Source organism: Numida meleagris, chromosome 4 (assembly GCF_002078875.1).
Source record: "Numida meleagris isolate 19003 breed g44 Domestic line chromosome 4, NumMel1.0, whole genome shotgun sequence".
NCBI classification, from domain to species: Eukaryota; Metazoa; Chordata; class Aves; order Galliformes; family Numididae; genus Numida; species Numida meleagris.
This window is the reverse complement of record NC_034412.1, coordinates 72,562,763-72,588,744: the sequence shown is the minus strand read 5'-3', so window position 1 is coordinate 72,588,744 and position 25,982 is coordinate 72,562,763. Positions and strand designations below refer to the sequence as shown.

Sequence of the window (25,982 nt, the reverse complement as noted above, 5' to 3'; positions counted from 1 at the left end):
TAAAAAACATTCAGTACATTTAAAACGGATACATTTCCTTTAATATTTCCCTTTGACTACCAGGAAACTGAGGGTTTCGTGGTTGTTGTTTTTTTTTTTTTTGTAATTTTCTTTTTTGCTTTTAATATTAATATTCTAGAAACTACTTGCCCAATGGCCATCTCATTGTCTTGACTCCACTTTATACATCACAACAAAAATCAGTGAGGAGAATCAGAACAAACGTATGCATATTTTAAGTATTTCAGTTTAATTTCCCAGAACAATACTATGGTAAATAGCACTGCTTTCAATGTTTACAATATTAAGTGTTTTCAAAACTTGAAAAATACATTGTAATTCCTAAAGCATAGCTTTTGTTTTATGATTTTCCACATTTTAATTTGAATGTTAACTTACTCATATTGATCAAGGTTGTTGGACTTCTTTCCCGTTACATAGTTGCTTGGGATATAACCTTCAAACCTAAAAGAATATATAATATATACTCTGAATAAAAAACGTAAAATTACATGCCCAGAAGACTGTGTTAATTCTGCTAATTACCAGAGGTCACTAGCATTCATTCATTTTTTACTGAGCTACCCAATCTACTACTCATTACTCAGTAATGAATTTTCCTCATCAACATTTCCACATTAGCCTTCACTGCACCCAAAGAGTTACCTAGTCAGCAGAAATGTCCAACAAAAGCAACAGAAGAGGAAAGGAAATGAGTGACTCTCTACTTCTGTACTCAGACGTTGTGCTTGGTCACTGGAGACTGCCACAGCAGCCCTGCTGTACCTATTAACTCACAAATACCCTCAACTGCTTGCAACACTGACCTGATAAATATCACAGCTTGGTTACTTTCACTTTTAAAATCATGTGAAAAGATTTAAACACAGAGAATGTGAAGTTAAGACACTGTGGTCATTAAGGCATCTCACTGCAACTCTCCATCAGCTCTTTCAAAGATCACCCTTAATGATCCAGCTGTTAAACAAGACGATAATCACTCAAGCTTGTGATCAAGCTTGGAACTCGGAGACTGCTGATCTGAATGTCAACTACAATTCTCCCTAAGGAGCCATTGCCTGAAACCAGGAGTACCAGACCAGTCAAACCAGGTTTTGCAGCCTGCTGACACTATAACTTGGAAACCATAGAGTCTGAAAGGAGATGTCACTGTAAAAGCTTACAGTTCTGCATTAGTCTCCACAATCTATTGAGAATTATTTTTTTTTATTGGATTCTATGTGGGAATAAAGAAATTGAGCAATTTTCAGTTATTTGTTGCAAGCAATCAATATAAACTACTACAACATGAAAATAGCCTGAATAACATTATAACGAAAAGTAAGAAACTCATGTTTACCCATGTTTGTCTCTCGCCTTCCACCAGTGAATGTCATTCTTCTCGATTACTATGTATTCTTCACCTTTATCTAACCTTAAATCATGACGTTCTGTAGGCTGGAAGTCATACATCGCAACCACTATCTCCTCCTCTTCATTGTCATTTTCCTCAGCTGGAGGAACAGGTGGTGGTGGCCTTCGCTGAAAATGATGCAAAATTATCATCGTCCCACTCTGCTCTGTGATTCCCCTCCACCCTACCCCTGCAAACCAGCTGACTACCACAGAGGCAAAGGTTGGACTGGTTCGGACTGCCCTATACATGAGCTGTGGGGGTCAGGCTGAGGCACATGTGGGACAATCACAGTGTTGCAGCCCATGTGGCAGTCATTTTTGGACCCTCTCTACCAGCAGCCCAGATACCTACCGTACTTTTTGCTGGCATTGGAGAGGGCAGCGTTACTACACCTAGAAACAGAGCACAGAAAAGCATTAAGCGTCCTATGAAAAAAAACTAGCTCAGAGAGTAAGCAACATTCACGGCAGGCCCTGTCAATGGCAACCTTTTGTACAGAAATGCATAAAGATGTATAAAAAGGTAGGTTTTAATTACTTCTCAGGTCCAAAAGTATTTTTTTCTCACATGCTTCTTTTTCCATTCAAAAAGGTCTTGCAGAATAAGGGCAACTATGAGCAATCCTTTATTCCTCTTTTAAAGGAATGGAATCCACAGTTCCTAACCATTGCCACTCAAGGCCCTGATCTAGGGAACCACAAAGGTACTCCTGATTTCACCAGGAAGTGAGCACTGATGCCATTTCTTTTCTTACTACGGAGGATTCCTTGAATCATGATCAAGGACAAATACTTACTGTATTGTTATGCAGAACAATATTGCACTGAGGGTCATGCTTCCACATGCATGCCACAGCACACTCTGCTGAACAAGCACAGGCTGTGATTTGCATGCTGGAAGAGTCATATGCATTCAGAAGCAATGTTTTATCCAGGTTCAGCATTTGGACATTTGCAAAGTTCTAGGAAACCTGAGCCACATGTCTGCAAATTCATTAAGCCTGGCTACCTTCTTGTACCATTCTCACACTGGCGTAATTTCGCTGATTTCAGCAGGGTCATTATTCTTTTACACAGGTGCATGGGAGTTATTTACTCAAATGAAGAACTGGAAAAGATTTTACATCTGAACCTTTTTCACCATGAGGTTTTAACCTCAAGTCTGAGGTAAATGCCTGGTCAGATAGGTTTTAGATGGGAAAAACAAGGCAAGTGGAAAACAAGTTCAGAAACCTCAATGATTCCTTGCAGATGTCTCCAAACATTTTTTGGAAAGACAGCTCACTTTTTTTTCCATTTTTTTTTTTTTTTATAAAATGCTTGAAGATGAAAAATATTTTGATTTAATCTAGGCACACTATCACTGAGTCATCCTGCTCTGTAAATTTCCCTACTACCTGCAGCACTCAAGCCTGATGACACGATCATATGCCAACACCATTTCATATAAGAACACCTGTACTTACTATTTTCAAAAAGATTGTATTTTTCACAGCCAGGTGCTAATTTTTCTGTCTGTCTGCAGCACTGATAAATTCCCTCTGTCCAGAATTTAGGATGATATTTTATCATTATATTGCTGTTGTTCTTTATTCCTACAGGAAAAAAAGAGCAAAGATCAAACAAACAAAGAATAACAACAAAAAAGCATGACTGCCCCTGATTCTTAAAGTAAATACTAAAGTACTTTCGACGTGAAGCATAATCTTCACTGACTGTCCTTACTATTGTATTGCTTCTCTTGAGGAACTTTTCAGAAATTTACATGGAGGACATACACTGACAGCAGGTGCAATTTTTAGGGCTACACACGACTGTACTCCAGTGCCATACTCCCTGCCTACACCAGCTACCCCAGCAGGTTGGTGGTTGGTGCACCCCTGAGGGCAGTGGGCCAGGGCTCACCCCAACAGGCCTAGGCACCCACTTGCCCCTTGCAAGGCTGCCCCTTGCAGCCGTGTGGCTGTGATGGCCCTGCAGATCTCGCTGCCTCTTTTCCTTTTGTTACTGCCACCAGTGACTCAGAATTTCCTCTACAGTTAGCGATCTGGAGAGTCAGCTGACGTGCACCACTATTCCATGCCACAATGCCTGTAGCTGGTTCAGCAAGCTCCTCACCCCTATCCTATAAACCTGCTGAGTTTCAGAAATCACCCTATGATTGATAGCAGCAGAAAGTATCAAGAGGCTCTCAAGAAAATGATCTTTACTCACTACAACAGCAATAATCAGAATCATACCTCAGTGGAGATGTCCCCTGTCATTTTACATCATTGTAAGACCATCAACAGGTCCCCATCACGCTGGCTAGCTACATCCAAATAAAACCTTAGAGTAATGTCATTAAATAGCTTGTAAACTTTTTTGATGCTTTACATGTTGTAGAAAAGCATAGATTCAAATTCTGATTGCAGCAAGACTCACAAAATGAATGAAATCAGTCTGGGTGTTTTGAGACACTGGCACTGGCTGCCCAGAGAATCTGTGGATGCCCCATCCCAGGAAGCATTCAAGGCCAGAGCTGGTGGGTGGCAGCCCTGCCCATGGCAGTGGGTTGGAGCTCAATGACTTTAAGATCCCCTCCTACTTAAGCCACTCTATAGCTCTATATGCCCAATACCTGTCATCAAATGCTGCATACACAAATGACAATCTGACCTAATTCAAAAGGAAGAAAAAAAAGTTTCACACTTTTATTTTTATAGCTTGTGGTGAGTTGTTCCCACCCAGCAGCAAAGCACCCACACAGTGGGACAGGGGAAAATAATAGAAAGAGGAAAAGCGAGAAAAGTTGTGGGCTGATAGCAACAGCTTAGTAAGAGAAGTGCGTGCTGACTTAATGCCATCCCAGTCAGACCCAGCACACAGCTCTATCAAAGCTATCTAAATATGCCAGATATTAAGTGCAAGCAGCTTTCATTACCTTCTTTCAGATTCCTCACCCACTGATCCCGGCTTTGTGCACTTGGTGCAAAAATATAAAGTGTATTAGCATCATATACAACCTGCAGGGGAAAAAAAAAAACACGTGAAAAAAACTCAATAACTACATTCACATAGTAATGCTCTTTTATCAATTCCTTAGGAAAAGGAATACACTGAACAAGGTAAAAAATTGTTACAATTGGCAAAGTGAGTGTCCTCGGTCACAAAAAGAGCATTAGATAAAAATGAAGAAACAGGGGAATGTTGTTATTTGTAGACGGTGCTGTCAGTAGAGCAGGAAGGATTTTGTTAATCGTCTATTATCCTATTACTCCTTTTGATGCTTGCCTCATGCTTTGCTTGGTTCACAGTTTTCTGCATTTATTTCCATTTGGTTCACAATGAAAGAAAATACAATAAGGTTTATCTTGATTTTCTTATTCCTATATAAATTAATGATAATCACACACTTGATATAAGCAGTGTGCATGTAAAAGAAGACAGGAAACATGGGCTCCAGCTAACCCATTCTGGAGGACACAGCACTTTCCAGTTAAAACCTAGGCAGAGAGGGTTGGGGAAAGAAAAAGACCAGCTGTCAGAGGCAAAACTGCCAAGAGCAGGGAGTTCCAGAAGAACAGAGTTTCAAGGGGATGGTTTCCAAGCCCCGATCCTGAACCACCTCCCACAGAGCCCAGGAGAAGGGTTTCAGTGACAGAAGGGACAGTAACTTCAAGCAAGTTACATCCAAATAGCCTGCTGATGTTGAAAAGAGCATTGTGTTTTACATAAACTAAAGGAGCGTACCTGAAACGGATATTTATTTTGACAGGGAATAATACCATCATTTTGTACAACTTCCACACATTTAATCCTTGAAATATCCACAGATCCTTTTCTGTACTTTTTCTGTAAGAGAAAAGTGAAAAAAAAATTACATAAAATACAGCTGAAAACTGATTCATCTACAGGCATTCACCTACCTACCTTTTCCCCCCCCCCCCCTGCAGAGACTTATTGCTTTCTTTCCCACTTACAATAGAAGTGTTGATTTAAATGCAGAAGTCATTTGAAAAAGGAGAGAGAGTGTTCAAAGATCTATTGCTTAGTAAAAAGCACGACACTTTCCAATGTAGTTTCTAATCTTTTGTAATCATAGGCTTGGCCTACTCCTCTTTACAAAAGAACTTGAGTACAGATAAATGACAGCTTGCTGATCTCAAGTTATGACTAAAAGTGGAGAGTGAAATAGGTGCCAACACCACCTGATGCACTCCCTTGCTCTGACACCAAGGTGCTCCCACCGTTTTGTGGCTACTCCTGAGTCTCTCCAGCTTTCCAGATAAACTGCAATACAGAGGCAAAACAAGCTCAGACAGAGTAGAAAGGAGAAGGCAGGATGAAACCTGTCCTTGGGATAAGCTGGGGTCTGTGCTGAAAGAACTTCTTCAACCACGGCTGGCAGAAGCCTTGTAGAAAAAAGTTCAACTTGAGCTAGCTGTAGGCGTTCCTACAGGGGAGTTGGAATGGATGACCTTTAAAGGTCCCTTCCACCTCAAATGATTCTATGACTCTATGATTCTCGGAGGAACAACATCTGGAGGTAGTTTGCACTGTGCTTCAGTCTATATGTAAAAGCAATAGGTAACAACAGTGAAGCCCACCCACATGCAGACATTTTTTGAAGTGGCTTTTTCTGAAATAATTGATTTATGCTGTTCTTATTTAAGAGAAGTAGAAGAGGTTGAGAATGCCGGCACAGCACAGAAATTTTCAATGCACTGTACTGCATAGCAAAGGAAAAAACACAAATGATACATTTTCTTTTAATCAGGGTATAAAGATGATGAATCTATGGACACCATAAGGGCCACCTCTCACTTTTGGGAGAGGAAATTTCCACTGGAATCTGGAACAAAAAGGCATTCTACTAAGAGCCATTAAAAAAAATCAAATCTAATATTGATACCATGTAATGCTGAGAAATAATTTGCATCAGTTATACAACCTTGCATTTCTGATAAGAAAAATTGTTTCAAGTTTTCTGCTTATTTTATGGCATCCCCTTACTTGAACTTTGACTACCTGGAGTGAAACACATTTATGCAAATGCAAAAAGTCAAATAACCGAGTTGTACACCACTTGGTACAGCTTCAAATGTTGCCACTTCTGTAATGTATCTACACAGCTTTCTGTGTCCAGTGGGGCATTCATGTATTGTATTGCTTGGATCCCATCTAGCAGTTAACTGCGGTGGTGAGACAGAAAGAGATGATGCATTTTTTTTTCCCCTCCTGTCTGGAGGGACAGACTTTCACTAGAGGAACAGGCTTTATTACTTTAAGCCTCTCCTCCACAACTCCCAGGTTTTCATGACAATTCTGGCATTCAGTGGGTGCTCAAAAGGAGCGTATGTGCGCTAGGAAGAAAAAGAACAGGAAACCGAGAAAAAAAATGAACCAGCATTTTGGAAAAGTAACTCAACTAAAATAAAACAAAGCTCCTGATACACAGCACATCATTCTAGTATTTGTATTTCCTAAGCAATCCCTTTGTATACTTTCACAATTTAGGGAGGCTCAGTTTGCATCACCACAAGGTGCTACATTAAGCCAATAGAAATCTGACCCTCCTTAAAATCGAATTCAGCAAATAAAGCCTAATGACAGTAGATTATTCTACTTTTGCATATTTTAAAGATTTAAAAACCTAGCATATGTGAAATTAAACACAAATATACTGCTCCAGATTGCATCAGTAGCAACAGTTACTAATGGCCACCAGCATTCAAACTGCCCAGTTTGCAGCTGTGTTTTAGTTCAGCACTTCTCACAATTGAACTATTGGGCACACAAACAAGAAGAAATGACTCAAGAAAATTGCTAAATAGACCACTACCATTCCACTCCCCTCCCCACTTAAACAATTTCCTCTTACAATGGGACTTCTATCACATCATCACTATGCTGCATTTATTATGAATGTCTTATGGCTTGCTCTAGACCAAGGCACGAGCAGTCAAAAAATGTGGGATCAAGTGTGAGCTCGAGCCCTGACCTATTGTGGAAGTAGAGTGGCAGGCATGAGCCAGCCAGGAGAAAGCCGGCAACACCCACTCTTTCCAACAAGTGACAGAGATAGGATCAGTACAAGGGATAATTATGCGATGCCAAACTACGGTGGGAAGAGGACTGTTTTTTGCAGTTGTTTTTGGAGGAAGATGGCCAACATAGTAGGAAAAGGTTGGATTTACTGTAGAAGTGGCAGTATTTCACCTGTATGTTCACACATGCTCTCTGGATAGAAGTATTTACAGAGTATTTGAAAATCAACTGATCGGTGAACCCAAGGGGCCTACCAATGCAGAATATATGCCTCTAGAGGAGGTTTACTGAAGGAAAAATGGTTAGAACAGTAATAAAAGTATATATAGCATATACCAATTACAGTAACAAATAGATAAAAGCACATGCTTCAAAGTCACCCTAAAGGGTTGTGGTGTATTTTTTTGTTTTGTTTTTTTAAATGTATCTGCTTGATGAAAATAACAAAAGGGAAGAAACTCTACAGAAACTACTACATAAAGCTTTTAAAAATACCAAATGCTATCCATTCTTCATACTTGACTTTGCTCTAAAAGCTTGATTTACATTTTCAGAAGCCCTGCTCCTTGCTCACAATGAGGATGACTAGGCAATGTCATGTCCCCATGCAAAAGAATAAGCTAGTCCATTTTTTTTTAATGGAAGACAGCAATATCAAGAAGTTTTAACAGCAGAAATACATTGTCAGACATGGTAAAAGTATATGATCTCAAAATTCCTATACCAAAAAAACCACAATCTTAGAATAGGGGAAGACAACAAATACCTGTGAGATAAGAGGCATACAGATAATTCATCTTCTACACTCTTGACACAACAACTCTGCTGAACACAGTAGCTTTACAGATTCTGAAGAAGCCCAGGTTCCCACTGCCAGAGAAAATGTTTCTTCAGTGCATTTCCTCTTTGTTTACAAAGGCATTACGTTGTTTATCTTTAGCAAAGTGGGGATGAGGGGTTAGGCGGTACAAAGGACACTTTGGGAAAATAAATGAATAAACAAACAAATAAAAGTATGCAGAAGTCAGTTCAGCTGTCAAGAATTATCTGCTTTCTGCCTCACCCATGGCGTCTGTCTCTTTCTCTTGTTCTTCACATTATTTCTCTCTTCCTTGCCTATTCCCACACAGGAAATCCTGAGGTCATCAGCACGTGACTCAGGGAACTTGTGTTCCCTAAAGTATCCAAAGGTCTCTGTGTTCATTACATCTCCTTTTATGGAGCTGCTTGGCAACACTGGGAAGCCTCAGGAAAGCCTGATTATCCCAGTAGCCATCTGAGCCAAGAGCAGGGTGCTTGCATATTTGTAATTTTTATATTTATTTTAAATATCCTTGACATTTAGCAATAAGCACTGTATACAGCTGCAGTTCCCACCTGAGAGGCGTCTTCAGTCAAGTAATCTCATTACCAATTGTACAAATATAGCTATACTGTAGCTACTTGTTAGATGATCAGATTTTTTATCCTTTATGTTTTCAGTACATTAGATATGTTAAAATACATACTGCCTCCCTTTAAGGTTTTTTTTTTTTTTTTTAAGATTATTCTAGGAAATGCAAGTATCAAGTATTTCTATTCTAAAGGGGGGACTATAGAAAGAAGACAGGACAAGGGAAATGGTTTCAAACTGAAAGAAGGGAGATTTCAATTAGATATGAGAAAAAATTGTTAACAATAAGGGTAGTGAAGTATTGGAACAGGTTGCCCAGAGAGGAGGTGAATGCCCCGTCCCTGGAGACATTCAAGGTCAGGGTGGACAGGGCTCTGAGCACCTGATCGAGCTGTAGGTGTCCCTCTTCACTGCAGGGGAGTGGGTCTAGATGGTCTTTAAAGATCCCTTCCAACTCAAATGATTCTACGATTCTGTTCATCTTTCTGAAATGGCTAGAACTGAGATACAAAGTGAGAGGCGATTATTATTATGATGCAGCCTGACCTGATCGAAGATCACACTCATGGGAAGAATTTCAAGAGGAAAAAAAATTGCAAACAAGCCTCAGTGAGGAGGACAAAGTTTTAAACCCTATCTTGCAGACTATGAAACTCAGAAACTTTTACAGTCGCCTAGTTGCTCAGCAGGTGCCAACCACCAGCAGAGGAAAGACCAAAACAAAACCAACCAAACAAGAAATTCTCTGTAGTAGCATTGATGACATTGCCTAGCCATTGCTGCAGTGCATTATCTGTAATTTATTATTTTCCTGCAACGAAGAGTAATCAATTGCAGTTCTGCTATATTGCTGAACTCACATCAGGCAGCAGTACAAATAAGGGTGAAGAAAGCAAAATAAATCAGCCAGGCCTCCATCCATATCAGGCCCTAAATTACATAGCCTTCCAGCTGTCTAAACAAACAGCACTTAGCTTCAAGGTTCTTTCAGACAAGCCTTCTCTTCCTTGTTTCCTGGGACATCCTCACAGAGCTCTGAGTCCAGCCAAACCAGCTGCAGCACTTCTGCCCCATTTTCTCCCCTGCAGAGGCTTTGCTCTGTCCCTCCAGTGAGCGATACCTTTACTTCAGCCATCCTTCAGCAGCCCTAGAGCTGTCTGAACACTAGACCTGGACAACTTGAGCCAAGAAGGGAGGAGAGCTGAAGTCCTCAGGCTATCCAGACCTTCTCTGTGACATTTTCCTTCTTAGATTCTCCTAGGTACTTTCCTGCTGCCTCCTTGCTGCTCCTCACATGGGGGTTCCAGCCTCTGCTCCAGAACACAGACTTTTCTTCTGTTGACCTCCATAGCTCCGAATGTTCAGCTTCGTATGCAGCTGTATTTTGAACAATTAATTCCTGCTGCTTGCTCTACCTCATTTCCTAAAATAAAGCTGGTGGCTGATCAGAGCTGCCTATCTCACAACCATGCTACTCTAGCTAAGCACAGAGATCTACAAGAACAACACAGGTATTGCTATATCAGCAAAGATATCTGTAAGCCTGCTTGACAAATTATAACCTCAAAAGTATCCATTGATCAGTCACCTACACACTTGCCAAGTCACATGCTAATTTTCTGCCTTGATTTCTGTCTAATCAAGTGCAAAAAAGTTAAAAATCAGCTATTAATGGTGCTAATGTGTAGAAGCAATGGTTGGAGTCAGTACAGAGGCATTATACAAATACATTAGAAAGGGTAGTTATTCACATTCTTTGTATTTAAATACAGATTTTACATAGATGTTCGACAAGCCTGCTATACTACCAGAAATTTTTACTCTTAATTTTGTCATCAGCACTACAAACACAATATTCTTTATGCAGGTGGATGTAACAGGCGTCTTTCTAAGCAGAATAACTTGTAAATACATCACTGTACTCAGCAATACAAGCATTGTTACAAGCTATCCATTACACTGTTACTGTATTACGTCTAGATATAAACGTGTGTGTTTAAACTATCATCTGTCCTGACTGGACTTCAAAAATCGTGACTCATTATCTTTCTGACAATGCTGAGGGGAAAAAAAATGGGTTCAACTGCATTAAAAATGTTCAACATTAAAAGCTGAACTGACCCCTAAAGCCACAGCCTCTCAAAGAAAGTTGTGAAGACTTGCCCCCAGCATGTACAGCTTGGGGCTTCTCTATGACTGATGCAGGAGGGGCATACCCACTTCTGTTGCCTTCAGGGGAAATGGCAGCCAACTCTCGGTCCTCCTCCAGGCCTAGTTGAAAAGTTACTTTGCTAACTTGCAAGTATTCTAGGAAACCTCACTTGTTAACACCTATCACTTGGGGAAAAAAAAAAAAAAAAAAAAAGCTCTGCCAAACCACTCATTCCAGAAGCTGTTTATCATATATTAGAAAACAAGAAATCAGAAACATTCCAACAATGAATTTTGCTTTCATTTATACAAGGAATTGACTACAAAGACCATATAAACCAAGGTAATTAAAGAAGCTAAAAAGAACAAAAAACAATCACCGTATGAATAAGCAACAGCAGAATGGGTACACATTAGCTTTGTATTTAAAAACTGTAAGAAAAGTAATTAGTATAGGCCTTTGGAACTCGATGTTGTGGTTGTGTTCCAAAGGAAGTATTAGCACAAAATCAGTGTTGCAATGCAGCCACAATTTTACCCTGAAACCTACAGCTTTAGAGTGGGTTATTTTTTCCTTTCTTAAAATATCACCACAGTCACGTCAGTAGCTTCTGTCTCCTCTTTATTCAAATTACGAGAGCCAAATAAAACTTATGCAGAAGAACCATTTTTCCCTAGAAGAGACTTTCAAAATTAGGAATCCTCAAGAAGATTTAAGTTTTTTTCCTCTGCATTTGTCATTTAAATCCTGGTTGGTTTTCTTCATTGTAACAGTTCTGCTGTTCATGCAAGCCTGTTTTTACCCTGGCCTGATCTTGAAGTCAAATACCACTAGTGCCAGTGAAGATGAGAGCACCCTGTACCTCCCAAGGTTGGCTCATCAGATAGCCATCTCCTACTTGATTCCAGAGCACTGTCCTTAAAAGCAAGACTCTTCATTTTTTCCCTCTGAGGCTTTTATTTACCTTCTCTGGAAGCAAATGGTTTCTGCAAATCAACAGATAGGTAAGTGCTGTGTTTATCCCAGTGTCCTCCATAGGGAGACCAGTGCAGCCCCCAGCTAACAGCCCTACCTCAGCCCCCCACCCGACGTCCTCCCTGCAGTGCCACAGACCCCATTCACTCACACACACACACAGGATAATTACACAGACCAGAATCTGGCCTACTGCTTTTGAAAATGCAAAAGTTGGTATGAACCTTCTATTACTGCAAGCTGCAATCCAAACAGCAAATGTGAGCAAACACGGAATATGTTAAGGTTTAAAGCAGTTCTGCATGCCTAAGCTCATGTTCATAAGCTTCACTGAAGGTCAGTGCAAGTTGGCGTGGGCTGGAAAGGTTAATGAGAGCTTATGTGTGGGAGGGAGCAAATAAACCACACAGTCCAGCACACTGCCAAGCTAGAGTATCACTGCAAGGAAGCCTGAGAGGGGAAAAAACACCACAACAAATGGGAGAACTCCACAGCTCCCACAGGTATGAAGATATTAGCAGTCAGCACATTGTTACTGCCTGATGAAGCTATGGCTGGATCTGTGTTAGCTCTGTGGAAGTACTGCACCCATGAGCAACATCAGTAGGAAATTTTTCAAATCAGCAAGCTGGCAGGACAGCTCACTTGCACAAACCAGATCCTTTCAACTGCTCTGGCAGCAAGAAGTTCTTCAACACCTACGCTATCATCTTGCCTTCATCTCAAAGAATTTCCTTTAACCAAAACACTATCTGTAGCGCAAATCTCAGGTGCAGTGGTGCTTTTAGTTCAAGCAAGCTGCTTCATCAGCATGACTTAACTAAAACTTGTGCAGAGTACATGCCACCTATTATCATAGCCATCCCGTAACACAGAAATAATCCCACTCCATTTAGGGCCACTGTTCTTCCATAATGTCTCCCAGTTCAGACACATCTGACCGTGCGCTGAGAAAGAATTCACGGTAGTACAGCTTATTGCCACACAAGTAGAAATAGCATAAGCTGTTGGACTTGTAGACCATTCTGGGGGAATAGAGCAGCTTGAATTGCTCTTTCTGTGTGGTCTGCCCTGCTGGCCAGCCCAAGAGGAACAAAAGATGCTGTTCCAGCAGCAGCTAACGCTCACTGTGTGGAGGAGAAAGTCTGGCACTTTGCGCTGTCCACCAGGGATACCAGTGGAGCTGTAAAGTGAGTATTCTTTTCCACTGAAACTGTGCAGCTGATATTTACAGCAGTATTTCCTATTTTTGTGATAAGGTAGGCTTCTAGATAAGTACCAGTGCTTGATTTTCCAGACAGCCACTGGGGAGAATGAATGCACCGCATCTCTGAAAACAAACACCAGAGCATTTAAAGTTGCATGTGCAGGAAAGGAGGCCATTTTTGACAGAAAATTTTCAATCATACCTAGAGCCATGCACTTCCAAACAGATGTCACTACCACTGTCTGCAGAAATCTATTTAAAACTGGCTTGGTAAGTCTACAATGCATATATGAGAACACTGTACATATCTTAAATCCTACTGACTGTAGGATAAGCAGTTTTATAGTATTCAGCAGTACATCTCCCTATTTTTATACATTCCTGATCAGCACTCTCTGCTTGGAGGCCAATTCAGTTATTTCTTACAGTGAAGAATTTTTGACTTCACTACAAACGGAATCAACCCCATTCAGATTTCATTAGTCACTTTTGCAACATTAAGGAAAAAAAGCAGAAAATGCTCTCTCCAATGGCAGCCAATTAACCCCCGCAGACTTCATGAAACCAACAACATTAACGCAGCCTTTTCTATCCTTGTCATTACTGTTAGCACAATTTCATACTGCAATAACGGTATAACGTTCCCCCAAATTTTCACTTAACCACTTTGGCCTGAAAGCCAAAACCAGAAACCACCTTTAGCTTGAAGAGAATATTCCTCTCTTCTGACAACGTGTTAAAAATTCATCTCTGTGACATTTCAGGCAAATCCATTCCTCATGTATATTTATTCTCAAGCTTTTGAATGTCCATCTTTTTAAACAGCCTTAAAGAAATACTCTTTGATGATTCTTTACCTATGCATCATTGATTTGATAGCCCATACGCTGCCTCTATGACCCATATTCCAACAATACATCGAGACACAGAAGCTCCATTTCTCCCTCTAATGACTGTAGTGCAGCTCCAGATTCAATATAGGCACATTGCACCACCATACAAAAATGACAAGAGTGCCTGAGCAGCTTCAAAGCACGTGAAAAATTAAGTTTTAAATAGATTATGAATGAGTTTAAAGAAATTTTACCCTGTTTCTAGCGGTCATGCTTATGAGATAATCGTGTCTTCTTGCTCCAAGTAGACATACAGCACTTTGCAAAACATAATACAGAAAAAATAGAGAACAGTACTTATAAAATGTGCAGTTTCTGGTCAAAGAGCAAGTGAACTCCTACCACTGGCTGCAGAGAATGGGGTCAGTGAGATCTCCCAGAAGCATTTACATGAACAACGTTTTTCTGTGGTTGACTGCTTTTTGTTGTCATCAACGTTCCACTTCTGCCACCAGATATATCAAGTCTCTTCTTCTGTTTCTCTGTTTACAATCCCAGCCTGTCCACACTTTGAGTATTCACTTATCTGGTTAACAAGATTTAATCTGAATAAATATATAAATAAAAATATAAATAATAAAATAAAAGTGGTATGATTATTCACATGAACATAAAACCTTGGCTCTTCCTGAACTCTCTCTGCCAGGTACCCACAAGAAGTCAAAACAGAAAAAGCCATCAGTGACCACGCTGGGAATCATACCCTGGCCTGGAAGAGCAGAGCTTAACCACCCTGGACTGACTGCTCCCACTGCAGCAACCTGACCAAAAAGATGCTGTGAGGTTCTGGTCTTGGGTTTCCATACTTACCTTACCAGTCCGAACTTCTGCAAAGGACCACGAGGTCAGACTGGTAAGACTGGTAAGTCTGCTGTCAGCCCTGAAATGAGACTAGTCTGTACGTACCCTTTATCTGCCATATCTTTACATTCATGCAGTAAATCACATTTCATTTCAGCAATAAACATCCAACTATTCAGAGGAACCACAATGACTTTCATCTCCAATGACTTTTTTCATCTCACACAAATTGCTTCAGCCAGAATATACAGCTGTCTTACTGTTAAAACAGATTTACAACCACCAACGTTGGCTTAAAATAGATGAATAAAACCCTCAACCTTTTTCCATTTCAGTTGCTTAGTGACACAAAGGAATAACTGCTGCTGTGTGACAGATCTCAGTCACACAGTAAGTTCTCAAACAGAGCCCAAGTATTGCTGACATGAAATACCATGTGCTTTTCTACGATCAGAGCTCATTATTCTCAGATAGCACTCTCTAAAACAGAACACTGGTTAATGTTTAAAAGAATCTAATGTGGGAGGCACAGTGAAAATGAAAAGGGGTTGGAGGCACGGGTTGTAAAGCTGTATGCTATGGATGAGCCAGTCTGACAACTTATTGATGCCAACAGCTGGAGCACTCTGTCCTCCTCCAACACCTGGCACTGCCTCTGGCACATCAGATCCCACATGGAGCTAACACAGCTTCCTAATCCAGCAGAACACTCACCTGGCAAAAATAAAAACAGATAAGCATCCTTCTGCTGATGAGCAATGCATTCAGAGCACTGCAGAGCCCAAGAAGTGCCAGGACCAACTCAAGTAGGGTGAGGGTGCTGCAAGGTGAGGACAGGGAGGAAATTGACCCGTCTCTTTCCGCAGCTGGGCTGTGTAGGCGTAGTGTGTAGTTTCACACCAACAGTCCTGACCTCAAGCTGAAACATTTCAAGAACCTACTGTCTCCACAGCTGAGGGCACAATATCCTACTCCATCTCACTGCAAGCAAACCAGCAGTTTAAGCTTCTCCTCAGACAGATCCACCTTGGAGGCAGAAGGGTTTTAACCTGCAGGGGAAAGGTGGTATAGAGCTGGAAGTGGTGACTTCTTGAAGGATGACAGCTAGACCTGCAAAACCTGTTAGATACAGTTCTGCTTGGACTGAATGTAAACTGATACACACAAAAAAAAGCATGCAAGACACATTCCAAAGTGCTTCTTAGCCTCCTTTTATTTTTTTTTCTTTGAGGGAAAGGAAGATTAGTTGTATTCTAAAGTAAATGCATATTTTAATGCAGCAGTCAGTGAAAAATACACAAAAATACACAAATTTGTTTCTTGTCCTTAATCATTGACTGTATCCAAGCTACATGCAGAAAAATGGCAGAATAAAGGACCAAACGAAAACACTTTCTGTGGTATGCTTGGGTGAGATGTGACAGGCAGCTACAAGAGTCTGTTGTGGTCCTCCAGTAAGCAAGCTCAATTCTGCGGTGAGCCCTGGCAGAGAACCATGTTTAACAAGGCTTCTTCGCCAGAGGTAAGGCATCTGACACAAGAGTTTGCAGAGCCATCTCCATTACATTTATTCACTGAACAGCTTTCCTGCGTGTAGCAAAAGCTCTTTTAGATATTGCAGCCATTTTAATCTCCTCCTGCTCTGTGACAAATCTGGAAAGTAGGCTCTTTTACATGGAAGATGTGACCTCTCAGCACTAACTGCACGACGGGATACTTCAGGGCAGGTGATCGTGATGAAACTGAATCTGGATCTCCTCTGAAAAATGCTGATCTGAGGATTTGCCTAGAGTAAACTGTTGACTGGTCACGTAACTGAATTTACATAGCATTAACATAGTGATGGGTTGCTAGCGTTGCCAAAGATAAATTGCCTCCAGATTCACTTTAATCGCTAGGCTGCATGATCCACCCTAATGGAGCCCATCCCTAGTGAACTTGGTCTACAGTACCTACCACATATTCCTGCTCCTGCTGGAATTTGGAAGCCAGTTACTTCCCAGATGTGGAAGGAAGTTCACATTCTCACTGCCCTGTACAAGTTGGGGCTGGCCAGCCCAAATTGGAGGGGAGAAAACAATCAAGGCCTTTTCCCTAGCAGTGTCAGCAAGTCTATTTGGAAAATCTTCCAAAACTCATGTAAAAGAAGTTTACATGTGGATAGGAGCCAAAGAAGGGCAATAGCAAAGTTACAACAAAGTCTTTAGTCAAGATGTACCCTACAGGAAATCCTAGCTGAGAACCTACTGAAACACTGAAGGATATCCCATTAGTAGGGAAAATGGGAGTTTCTTACAGAAGCCTTTCTAACACAATATCCAAGAGGCCAGATTCAGAAAGAATGATGCTAAAACCAATAAGGAAATAACGATTAACAGTGAGTGATAAATGCCAGCAGTAAAATTTTGCCAAGACCCTTCCATCAGAAAGGTCCAGAAATAAAACCATCAAAGATGAGAGAGAAAGGAAACAGTTCTTAACAATCAGCTCTTTTATCTTATTACTGGCATCCTGGCTATGTACTACTGCCCCAATTAGGAACTAGTTTATACTACCAGATACATAATCTGCACTTCAGTAAACATGCATTATAAATAAGAGAAATGAGAGACAGCGGTTTATGTTCACTGCCATCCAGCACATCCATCCCTGACAGTATGATATCCTGTAGGAAAAAGAGCTAAAAGCAGTCAAAAGCACAAAGGCAGTTCATCGTATAAATCTGTATTTCCTACCTCTGCTCGACCTTCATAATATGTTAACATAGAATTTGTAAGTACAAAAAGCCTCTCTTTGTAGTTTAAGGGAGAAGTCCTCTTCTTCTGCTGCGACCTTTTAATCAAGATCTCTTGTAGAATAGCAGTCATATTCATTTCAGCCACTTGTCACCTGTTTCTAGCCATTGAATATCGGTTCCTGTGGAGATGAGAGAGACAAAATTATTACTCTGTCTTTGAAGTATCACAACTCTGGAGATTTCTGTAGCGAAAAGAGCTTCTACTTACAAATGAAACTAATTGAAAATACAGAAAACTGGAGTCCATCTGAAGCACCTGGAAGTTCACAGAAGTTAACGATTACACAAGAAAATTCAGGCATTGCCAAAAGATGTACCTGGATGGGATGAAATAAAGTGCACTGCAGCCTGTCTTGTTCTAGGTGAGTTGGACTTGATGATCCTTATTGGGCCCTTCCAACTCAGGATATTCTATGATTCTATGCCAGAGAAAATAACACGACCACATATGACTATTCTTCTCCACAGTACCAACCAAACAGACTTCAAGCATTTTAAGAGAACAATTTCGTGAAAAATTCCCTATGAAACAGGTCTCTTCAGGCCGAGGAGCATAGTGCCATCCTTCCCATCCCACCGCCAGACTCTGGGCGAGCCAGGTACTATCTGCCCATGGGATACCTTGCGGCAACAAGATTTTAATCATTAAGGCCCATGCATAAATAAATGCCTTCTGCAAAAATAAATTTGCTCTAAAAAAAAGTTAAATATGCATCAGTAAAAGACATTTTGAAAATTTATGTCTATTACATCAATGTAAATTTTCTGGTGCAAACAGTGATTTAGAAGATGTCAATTTGGGAGCAAAGAATTAAAGAAGCCTATGTCTCAGAAAATGCTGAATACATGCCTTCCATCTTCTGCTTAGAAAGATTTCAGGCTACCAAAATCTCAATTAAACCGCACATTTCACAGTATTGTACAGAAAAGCTTGAAAAGCTGCAGGTCACCTCATGGTATTATCTTCCAGAAGCAATGTTTAAATAAAGTTAAGCGTAAACACAGTCACTTCAGTGCCTCTCCTTTTGCTTTGTTCCCAAACCTTTCATTACTTGTTTTGAAAATATATGCACTGATGCCCTTTGCCTTGCAGTCTAACCCTGTCACCATGTTTCACTCACTGTCTTAACTGATTAATCTCTTACATTCCATGCTCCTACCATTTCACACAGTTGGATTTATTTATTTGTTCACTGCATTAAGAAGTACCTTTCTGCTTAAGGTATACCTCTGCATATGTTGAAGGATTAGTCTGTGGTTTACACAGGATAGGATGCTTACATAGAAGATTATGACAAAATTTGACAAAATACAATGAATGATCTCTTTTTGTTTTCCCTCTTCCTCTGATTAATGTACACACATACATTCGTTGGTCATCTTTCACACAGCATTATTGAGAGGAAGATGAATTTTTGAATTAGTAATCATCTTGAGTGCACTCTTTAATTACCCAAGCTGCCACATACTGTTTATTATCCTTCTTAATATAAATTCACAGTCTTAAAGGTAACAAAGAAAGAAGGATACTACTGAAAACACAAACACTGTTCAAAGAATTAAAGGGTAGTATTAGCTTTCAGACCAGCTTAACACACACCAGACTACAAGGGTTCCCATCATAGGCTCTCCCACTCAAAACAATTAGTGTGTTCTCTATAGTACAAATTCTCTGTTGACACTTACAACAAAAAAATTGTCTTCGAAATTGTGATCTCAGAAGTCTAACCAAGATGCAACAAGAGGAATTTGATATCCACTCTATCAACATTGAGATCTGAAATCAATGTTAAAATGTTTTACCCTCTTCAGTCAATTAAACGTTACACTAGAAACAAAAAAAAAAATCCTTTTTAAAGAATGAGGTTAAAAAATAAAATATAATTGGTCAACGTCTGCACTTGGTTACTACAGGTATTACTACACTGAGTTATTGCTGCTATCGAGATTTCCACAGATTAGAACCAGTTTCCCAGGTCAGAAAACCAACCTTTGAATCTGCACCTGGTCACAAAACCTGCTTTTTCAAGTCACTGTCCCTAGCCACATTTCTGTTTCTATAAATAAGGCTCGGGACAACAGAACTCTCACCTACAACTCTGAAATTTCTTCTCCAAATTCTCAGAGAAGAACCTATAACAATCAGTCTTACCTCTTGTGAAACCTCTACATCACTTTGTTTCTTCAGCACAGTTTCAGAATGATTTTTCCACACTTTTCTCCCCAAATATTCAATTGTTTCCAAACTATTCCCAAGTCCATGAAGCCATCGTATGACACATTCTTATCTTGCTCCAAACAGCTGTGGGAGTTTCATGCTGCCACCCATCTAAAATTTTCATAATACTTCCTGCCTAGGGCTTGCCCATCTCCCTGCCAACTTGAGTTACATGATAACAAATACAATCTAATTTACAAATACTCCAGATCATGACATAAATTGGAAAGAGTTACAGATGTTCAACACTTACTAGGGGAAAATTAAAAAAAGAAAAACATATTCTCAGCTTTAGGCATCAGAAAACTGTGCTGTCAATCTGTACTATTACAGTACAGTTTGCGCTGATCAATCTTTACATTATAATACATTCAATGGTAAGGCCATGAAGTCACCATACGCTTTCCTCAGAACAAATTAAAAAAGCTTCTAAGACAAATCTGTTAAGTAATAGTGGTCAAGCTACACAAAGCCACGTTCTTCCTTGTAGACAGAGCTGCTTATGCATGCTGCCTATCCTGTGTTTCTCTAGAGAAACAAGCATCAAGGGATTGGGTAACCTGAGCGCTTGCAACATCACTCCTGCAGTTGGGTACTACTGGCTCCCACTCCCACCTCTTGGACTGTATTAGTTTATTGAAACAGTTTGCCATTTCAAACACATCAGTGAGCACATAAACAGATGCAAGTCCCAAAGGAAGCTCCAGTTAGGAGGGAAGAAGTTCATCCCAGTCTGGCTAGAGCTCCTCCAGCCCAGAGATGTTAAGTAACCACTGCTTTCCAGGGCACAAATCCTTTCATCAGAGCAACAAAGTTGCTCAGAGGAATAAAGGCATTCTATAAACACAATTATCACAACAGTCATAAACACCAAGAAAACATTTGTCTTCATCTGAAAAAAATCAAATCAAACCAAGACATACCTCTGTTTTCTGAGTTTCCTCTCCTCCTCATTGATTTCCCTAGTAATTCGGGTTTTCCCATGCAAAGTCTTAATGCTAAGCTGAGGGGCTGCCAGTCATGACAGAACCTCTGACAAATGGACACCCTCAGCTTTCTGGCTTGGGTTTTATGTATCTTGCACACATGTTCTATTCACACTTTGGATGCATCAATCCAAACTGGCAGCCGTTCCGGGCCTCTGTATTTAACATCAAAAATATATCACCCAGTCTAGAACATTAATTAAAACACTGTGATATTCACCAATTCAGTTTCCAAAATATAAAGATGTCAATTTTAAGTACACAGGTGGTACTTTGTAATTTTGATGCAAATTTGTAACTCTTCGTCAACTGCGTTGGTTTTTTGAGGGTTTTTTTTTTTTTGGCGGGGAGGAAGCTGGTTGGTTGGTTATGTGTTTTTTGCTATGCTTTGTGTTGTGTTTAATTAACTTAGAAAAATTCACTGAACAAGTTCATAATGTGGCTCTGCAAACAGCTGCAGTAGCATAAATGAATAGGCAGCACAATGCAGTTCTGGACACAGAGCAAAAATAGTGCAGAAGGAAGAACTTAACAGCTTTTTCTGCTGAATCTGATGATGCTTTATAACAAAACAATAAAATGAGTTACATATGATGTTGCAGAAAATATAAGATAACTCAGTAAGACAATTGTTATTAATCCCTTTTCAAACTGCAAATTTCAAGGAAATACAAATACAGAAAAATATACTTCAGCATAATCTGTCATAATTTTAAAATTGGATTTGAAGGGGAAAATACTATAATAACATCTGAGATGTATCATTTCCCAGAAAAAGGAGAAGTCAAAAATATTTAGATTTGTTTTTTCTCCTCTCTCTTAAAAGAAGACTCTAAGAAATCACGTGGCTCTATCACATGTGAACTATTTTTTAACTGACAGAAATGTAATTCTGGGCAGCTGTTTTCAAACAAATTTGAAAATCACATCCAAATGTTTGCAAAACCCTAATCTTTTCTTGAAAGTCAGCCAAAGTACCAGTGGGCTAGTTCTAAACATAATCAGGCCTCTTGAAAAGAAAATTCCTATGTTCATGCGCTACATTCAGGTAAAGAATTAAACAGGCTAAGGGGTAACCCAGTGACAACTCTTTGACTCGGAAATCTCCAAGATAAGCAGACGATGTTGCAAAATACCCTTTGTTCAACTGAAAGCCCCTCACTTAGACACCGGGAGAATTTCAGGTTTTCCAGAATTCCTCAGAAACAGGGTTATGACATCTTACAAACTAAAAACATTTGTTTTCTTGTAGCATTATAACTTAGGTAGCTGGGTAGGTAAGTGAATGCTGAAGTAGTGCTGGTCCCCCTTGGATAGGGTGCACTGGCAATGAGGAGAGGAGCTTCAGTACGCTAAACTGGGCCACCAATTCACAGCTGGCTATCAACCAGCACAAAAGAGAGGGCAATCCAAAGAGCACAGAACAGCCTAGGAGAAAGGGTAAGAAGGACAAAAGAGTTTATTTCCATTCAGGTTTAAGAGAATAACTTGTACATATCTCCAAACCCTTTGATCGTGGCTCCCTGTAAGGAGCACATTACAATGACTAAGTTATCATTTCACAGATTTATTACGCATCTTTGTCAATTCCCTTATGAAGTATTTAGGAAAGGAAATGGTGCTTTATGAAACAAAGATTACATTATTACCCATGTAGAAAATATGTTTACTTTTTAATTATTTTAATTTTCTATTAACTTTGAGTTAGCAGCACTACAGGATACCATATGAAGGATGAAAATTTATCAGTCCAATGTCCTCATTAACTTCTTGAATTTTCACTTATTCCTCCACAGCTAACTAGTTGTAGTTTTTCCTATTTCTTCTACACGAATGCCCTATAATACCTGTAAATTTTTTTGCCCTCAGTTTATTCAGATCAAAAAGACTTTAGCATTTGTAAAGTTCCTTGCTGGAAGAAAATGAAGCTGAAATTTCATTTGGGACAGACAGAGGAAAATGAGGGGGAAAAAAAAAAAGATTGTGAAACCCCTGTTAAAGTAGCAAAATCCAAGCAGCTTTCTCAGCCTACAAACCCCATGCACCCTCAGCCACCTGTCTTTTTCAAAGATAAAAGTCCCTTGAGTATGTCAATGTCACTACCTCAAGAAACAGCATTGGCTATTAAACAGGAGATCAGCTCTTGCATTATATTCCACTCCCAAATAGAAACCTGCCACGTTTGTTAGCCAAAAGGTATTATAAGTTCATCTTACAATTTCATCAAAGATTGGTAATAATTAGCTTCATTTCTGAACTGAAGATAAGCAAAACCCACTGCCCAAGAGTTTCAGATCTCTTTGAACGTGAACCTATTCCCCCAGCTTATTTATTGCATGCCAAGTGGTGATGGTAAGGCTGCAACTTCTGTAAACCTGCATCTTTGCCACTCTCAATGCTTGTGAAAAGTTTTTGCTGCTTTTCACCATCAGCAATATTAAGTTTAACATCTTCCTTCATCCACCCTCTTTTCACCACCCAGAGTAATAATAATATGACATGAAAATGTGATGGTTTATGTAACTGTAGGGAAGGGGTCTTTACATATATATGTATAAATAGAGAAGGTGGCTAAAATCATCATATTCATGGGAAAGTAATTTAAAACATACACAAAGCAAATCTTTAACACTAAGAGAATCTCAAATATTCTGACAGTCTGTTTTTTTTAGGCTTGAGAAAATAATTCTGTAACCACAAACATAACGTGGCTTTGTATTACCTCTGCTCATTCTAGCAGTTAGCATACCTAGCAGTTAATGGCTGCTATCAGTTCCATAAATACTGTTGCTATCGCACTAGCTACTATAATAAGTTCTACTCCAGCATCCAAAGTTACCACATCATTTTTGCTGTAGACAGTGGCAAGCTTTCAGGCAACACATCACAACTGCGCAGTACCTCCCACAGAAGAAACTCAATCTCAAGTCCTCTGCAGGCAGAACTGGCCTCCACTGAGAGGCTGTGGTTTTTGGGCTCACCAGAAGCCATATGCAGTCTGACACAAACTAAAATATCCTGCCTGTCAGCAAGGTTTACTAACTCAGGCTTGGCTATAGTTCATGCATTTGCCTTAGCACACAGTCAGATCAAACTTTAACAAGACAGACTGATATCCAGTTGGGCCTTCTGACTAGACCTCCTGCAACAGCCAGAGGAACCACGTGTGAGAAAAATCAGCATTATTTTAAATATCCAACATTTGATTCAGGCATTTGATTGCATCACAAGGGCTTCAGGATGCTGTTGCAAGCAGCTGGCCTGCAGCTGGCCAGGTGAGGCAGAGACTACGGGGATTTGCCTCTTCATGGGTGCAGCAAGAAGGTCTAGTAAAGAACAGGAGTTCAGCTTCCTTGCACAAATGTAAGCAGCCCTCAGGTGACAGATGTAAGAGGAAATGGAAACACATGAACAGAAAGGGCAGGTCAGGGTTGGAACTGGTAGGAAATACGCGGTACCCTGGTCCTGCTTGTATGTTTTTATGTATCTCCAAAAAGAAACAGTTCACACCTTCAGAGCAAGTTAGAGAGGAAAATGGAAGAACTACCTCAAAACTGCATGGCATTGGCTTAGAGGAGCTGAAGCTAAGAGAGCAGAGCATTTATTTCACTTATGCACAGGCTGCGTCCCCTACACTGTCCTCACTGGCTCCACAGTGCCAGGCAGACATTTGGCAAAGTAGAACCACTGCCTCAGCCCTCCTCCAAAACACTCCTTCTGATAAGGATGGACGAGGAACAGCAACACCCACTTATTAAAAACACAGGCAGAGATGATATTGGCAATGGAAATGGGTGATGCTGGTGGAAAAGCTTTTCTTCCCTTTACAGGAAGCTGGAGATTAAGAGGGATTAAAAACTAAATGTTCTGCTCAGAAGTTTAACTTAATTCTTCTGTTCAGGGACTCTAAAGCTCACCATTAAGTAGCAGGTGAATTGCTACGGTACAGAAAACTGGGAAAAACAAACAAAAAAACAACATCAACAGTGCCTCAGACCATTCTTCTGACCTCTTTAATTTCACTAAAGGAGAAATTTTAATTCACTTCTTCATAATTGGTTTTCTTAATTGTCATGGTTTTATGATTTTCAGTTATTGGTACTCCACATCATAACATCATGTAGTGAATGTACCTGGTTCTCAGAAGAGAAGGACTACTACATTCCCCACAGTACTTTGCTCCTCTGTTACCATTTTCCAGTCGGAGGGAAAAGATAAAAGCTCGCAGTATAAAAACTTGCAGATCACGAGACCTCGTCCCTTTTTCAGCTGTCTCTCGTCTTGGCAGCACCTCGCTCTCCAGCCGTCTTATTGTCGGTAGTAGAGTAAGGCCTACCTTGATTTTGGGACATTCTCTGTATTGGATTTATCAGCTTAAATTGTAATTATATTGTATTATAGTGTGTTGTTTTGCATTCCGATATCTTATTTTAGTAAATTAGTTTGTTTCTCCTCAGATTGTTGCCACTGTTCTTTGCTCTCAGGGCCATCTCCTTACCCTTTTTCCCTTTTCCCGGGGTGTGGGCCCGTGGGTCCCCCATCCCCTTCGTCACAGAACCGGGCCGAATGCCCGTAAACCGTTGACACTAATGTCACACAATCTCAGGTGAGCACTTAGTATATTACAGCACAAATAAGCTCAATTTATGTTAGTAGTCAAGACACACATTTGACATGGTCTAACTAAAATACCATAATTAATAGAAATGGTTTTGTATGTTTTCTGTGTTTTTGTATGTTTTTCCAGTGTGTTTTCTGTACACTGAATGTCTAATAATTCCAAAGTAACTTTTCTTTCCAATTGTAATGCTATCACACAATGGAAAGCACAGCAATGATAGCACAATAGCAAAGTCCCAGGCTGCAGCAAGTGAGGATATGCTCAGTGCAGCAGCCACGGACACAGAAACAAAGGAAAAAAATCTGCTTACCTTCAGAAGGCCTCAAGTACACAGGGATCTCCAGAGAGATACCCCAGCCTCCACTGCCAACCCTTAAATGAGGTCTGGGAAGGGGTGGATCCTGACTGCATCCCTTCTGGTCACTCAGGTGCACTGCATGCACCTGAGCACCCCCAGGTTGGCCCTGCCTTCCCACCAGGTGCTCAATCACTG

General features: G+C 40.2%; 1 protein-coding gene across 7 annotated transcripts in view; it reads right to left on the bottom strand.

Moving 5' to 3' along the window:
- TEC (tec protein tyrosine kinase) overlaps nucleotides 1-25,982 on the bottom strand; it is a 44,786-nt gene that overhangs the window by 9,732 nt on the left and 9,072 nt on the right. For 3 of the 7 annotated variants that reach the window (XR_002437948.1, XM_021394447.1, XM_021394448.1), the window contains 7 exons: nucleotides 17,603-17,783; nucleotides 5,149-5,250; nucleotides 4,340-4,421; nucleotides 2,883-3,011; nucleotides 1,769-1,809; nucleotides 1,361-1,542; nucleotides 400-465 (listed from right to left, as the gene is read on the bottom strand). Coding sequence is in view for 6 of the 7 variants with exons in the window: in XM_021394447.1 (XP_021250122.1) it covers nucleotides 400-465; nucleotides 1,361-1,542; nucleotides 1,769-1,809; nucleotides 2,883-3,011; nucleotides 4,340-4,421; nucleotides 5,149-5,250; nucleotides 17,603-17,740 (740 nt within the window). In the remaining variant the exon portion in view is untranslated. Of the gene's footprint in view, nucleotides 1-399; nucleotides 466-1,360; nucleotides 1,543-1,768; nucleotides 1,810-2,882; nucleotides 3,012-4,339; nucleotides 4,422-5,148; nucleotides 5,251-8,212; nucleotides 8,302-14,408; nucleotides 14,612-17,602; nucleotides 17,784-17,872; nucleotides 17,921-25,799; nucleotides 25,821-25,982 lie in introns of those variants that run through there. The other 4 variants (XM_021394449.1, XM_021394450.1, XM_021394453.1 and 1 more) reach the window with 4 other exon arrangements.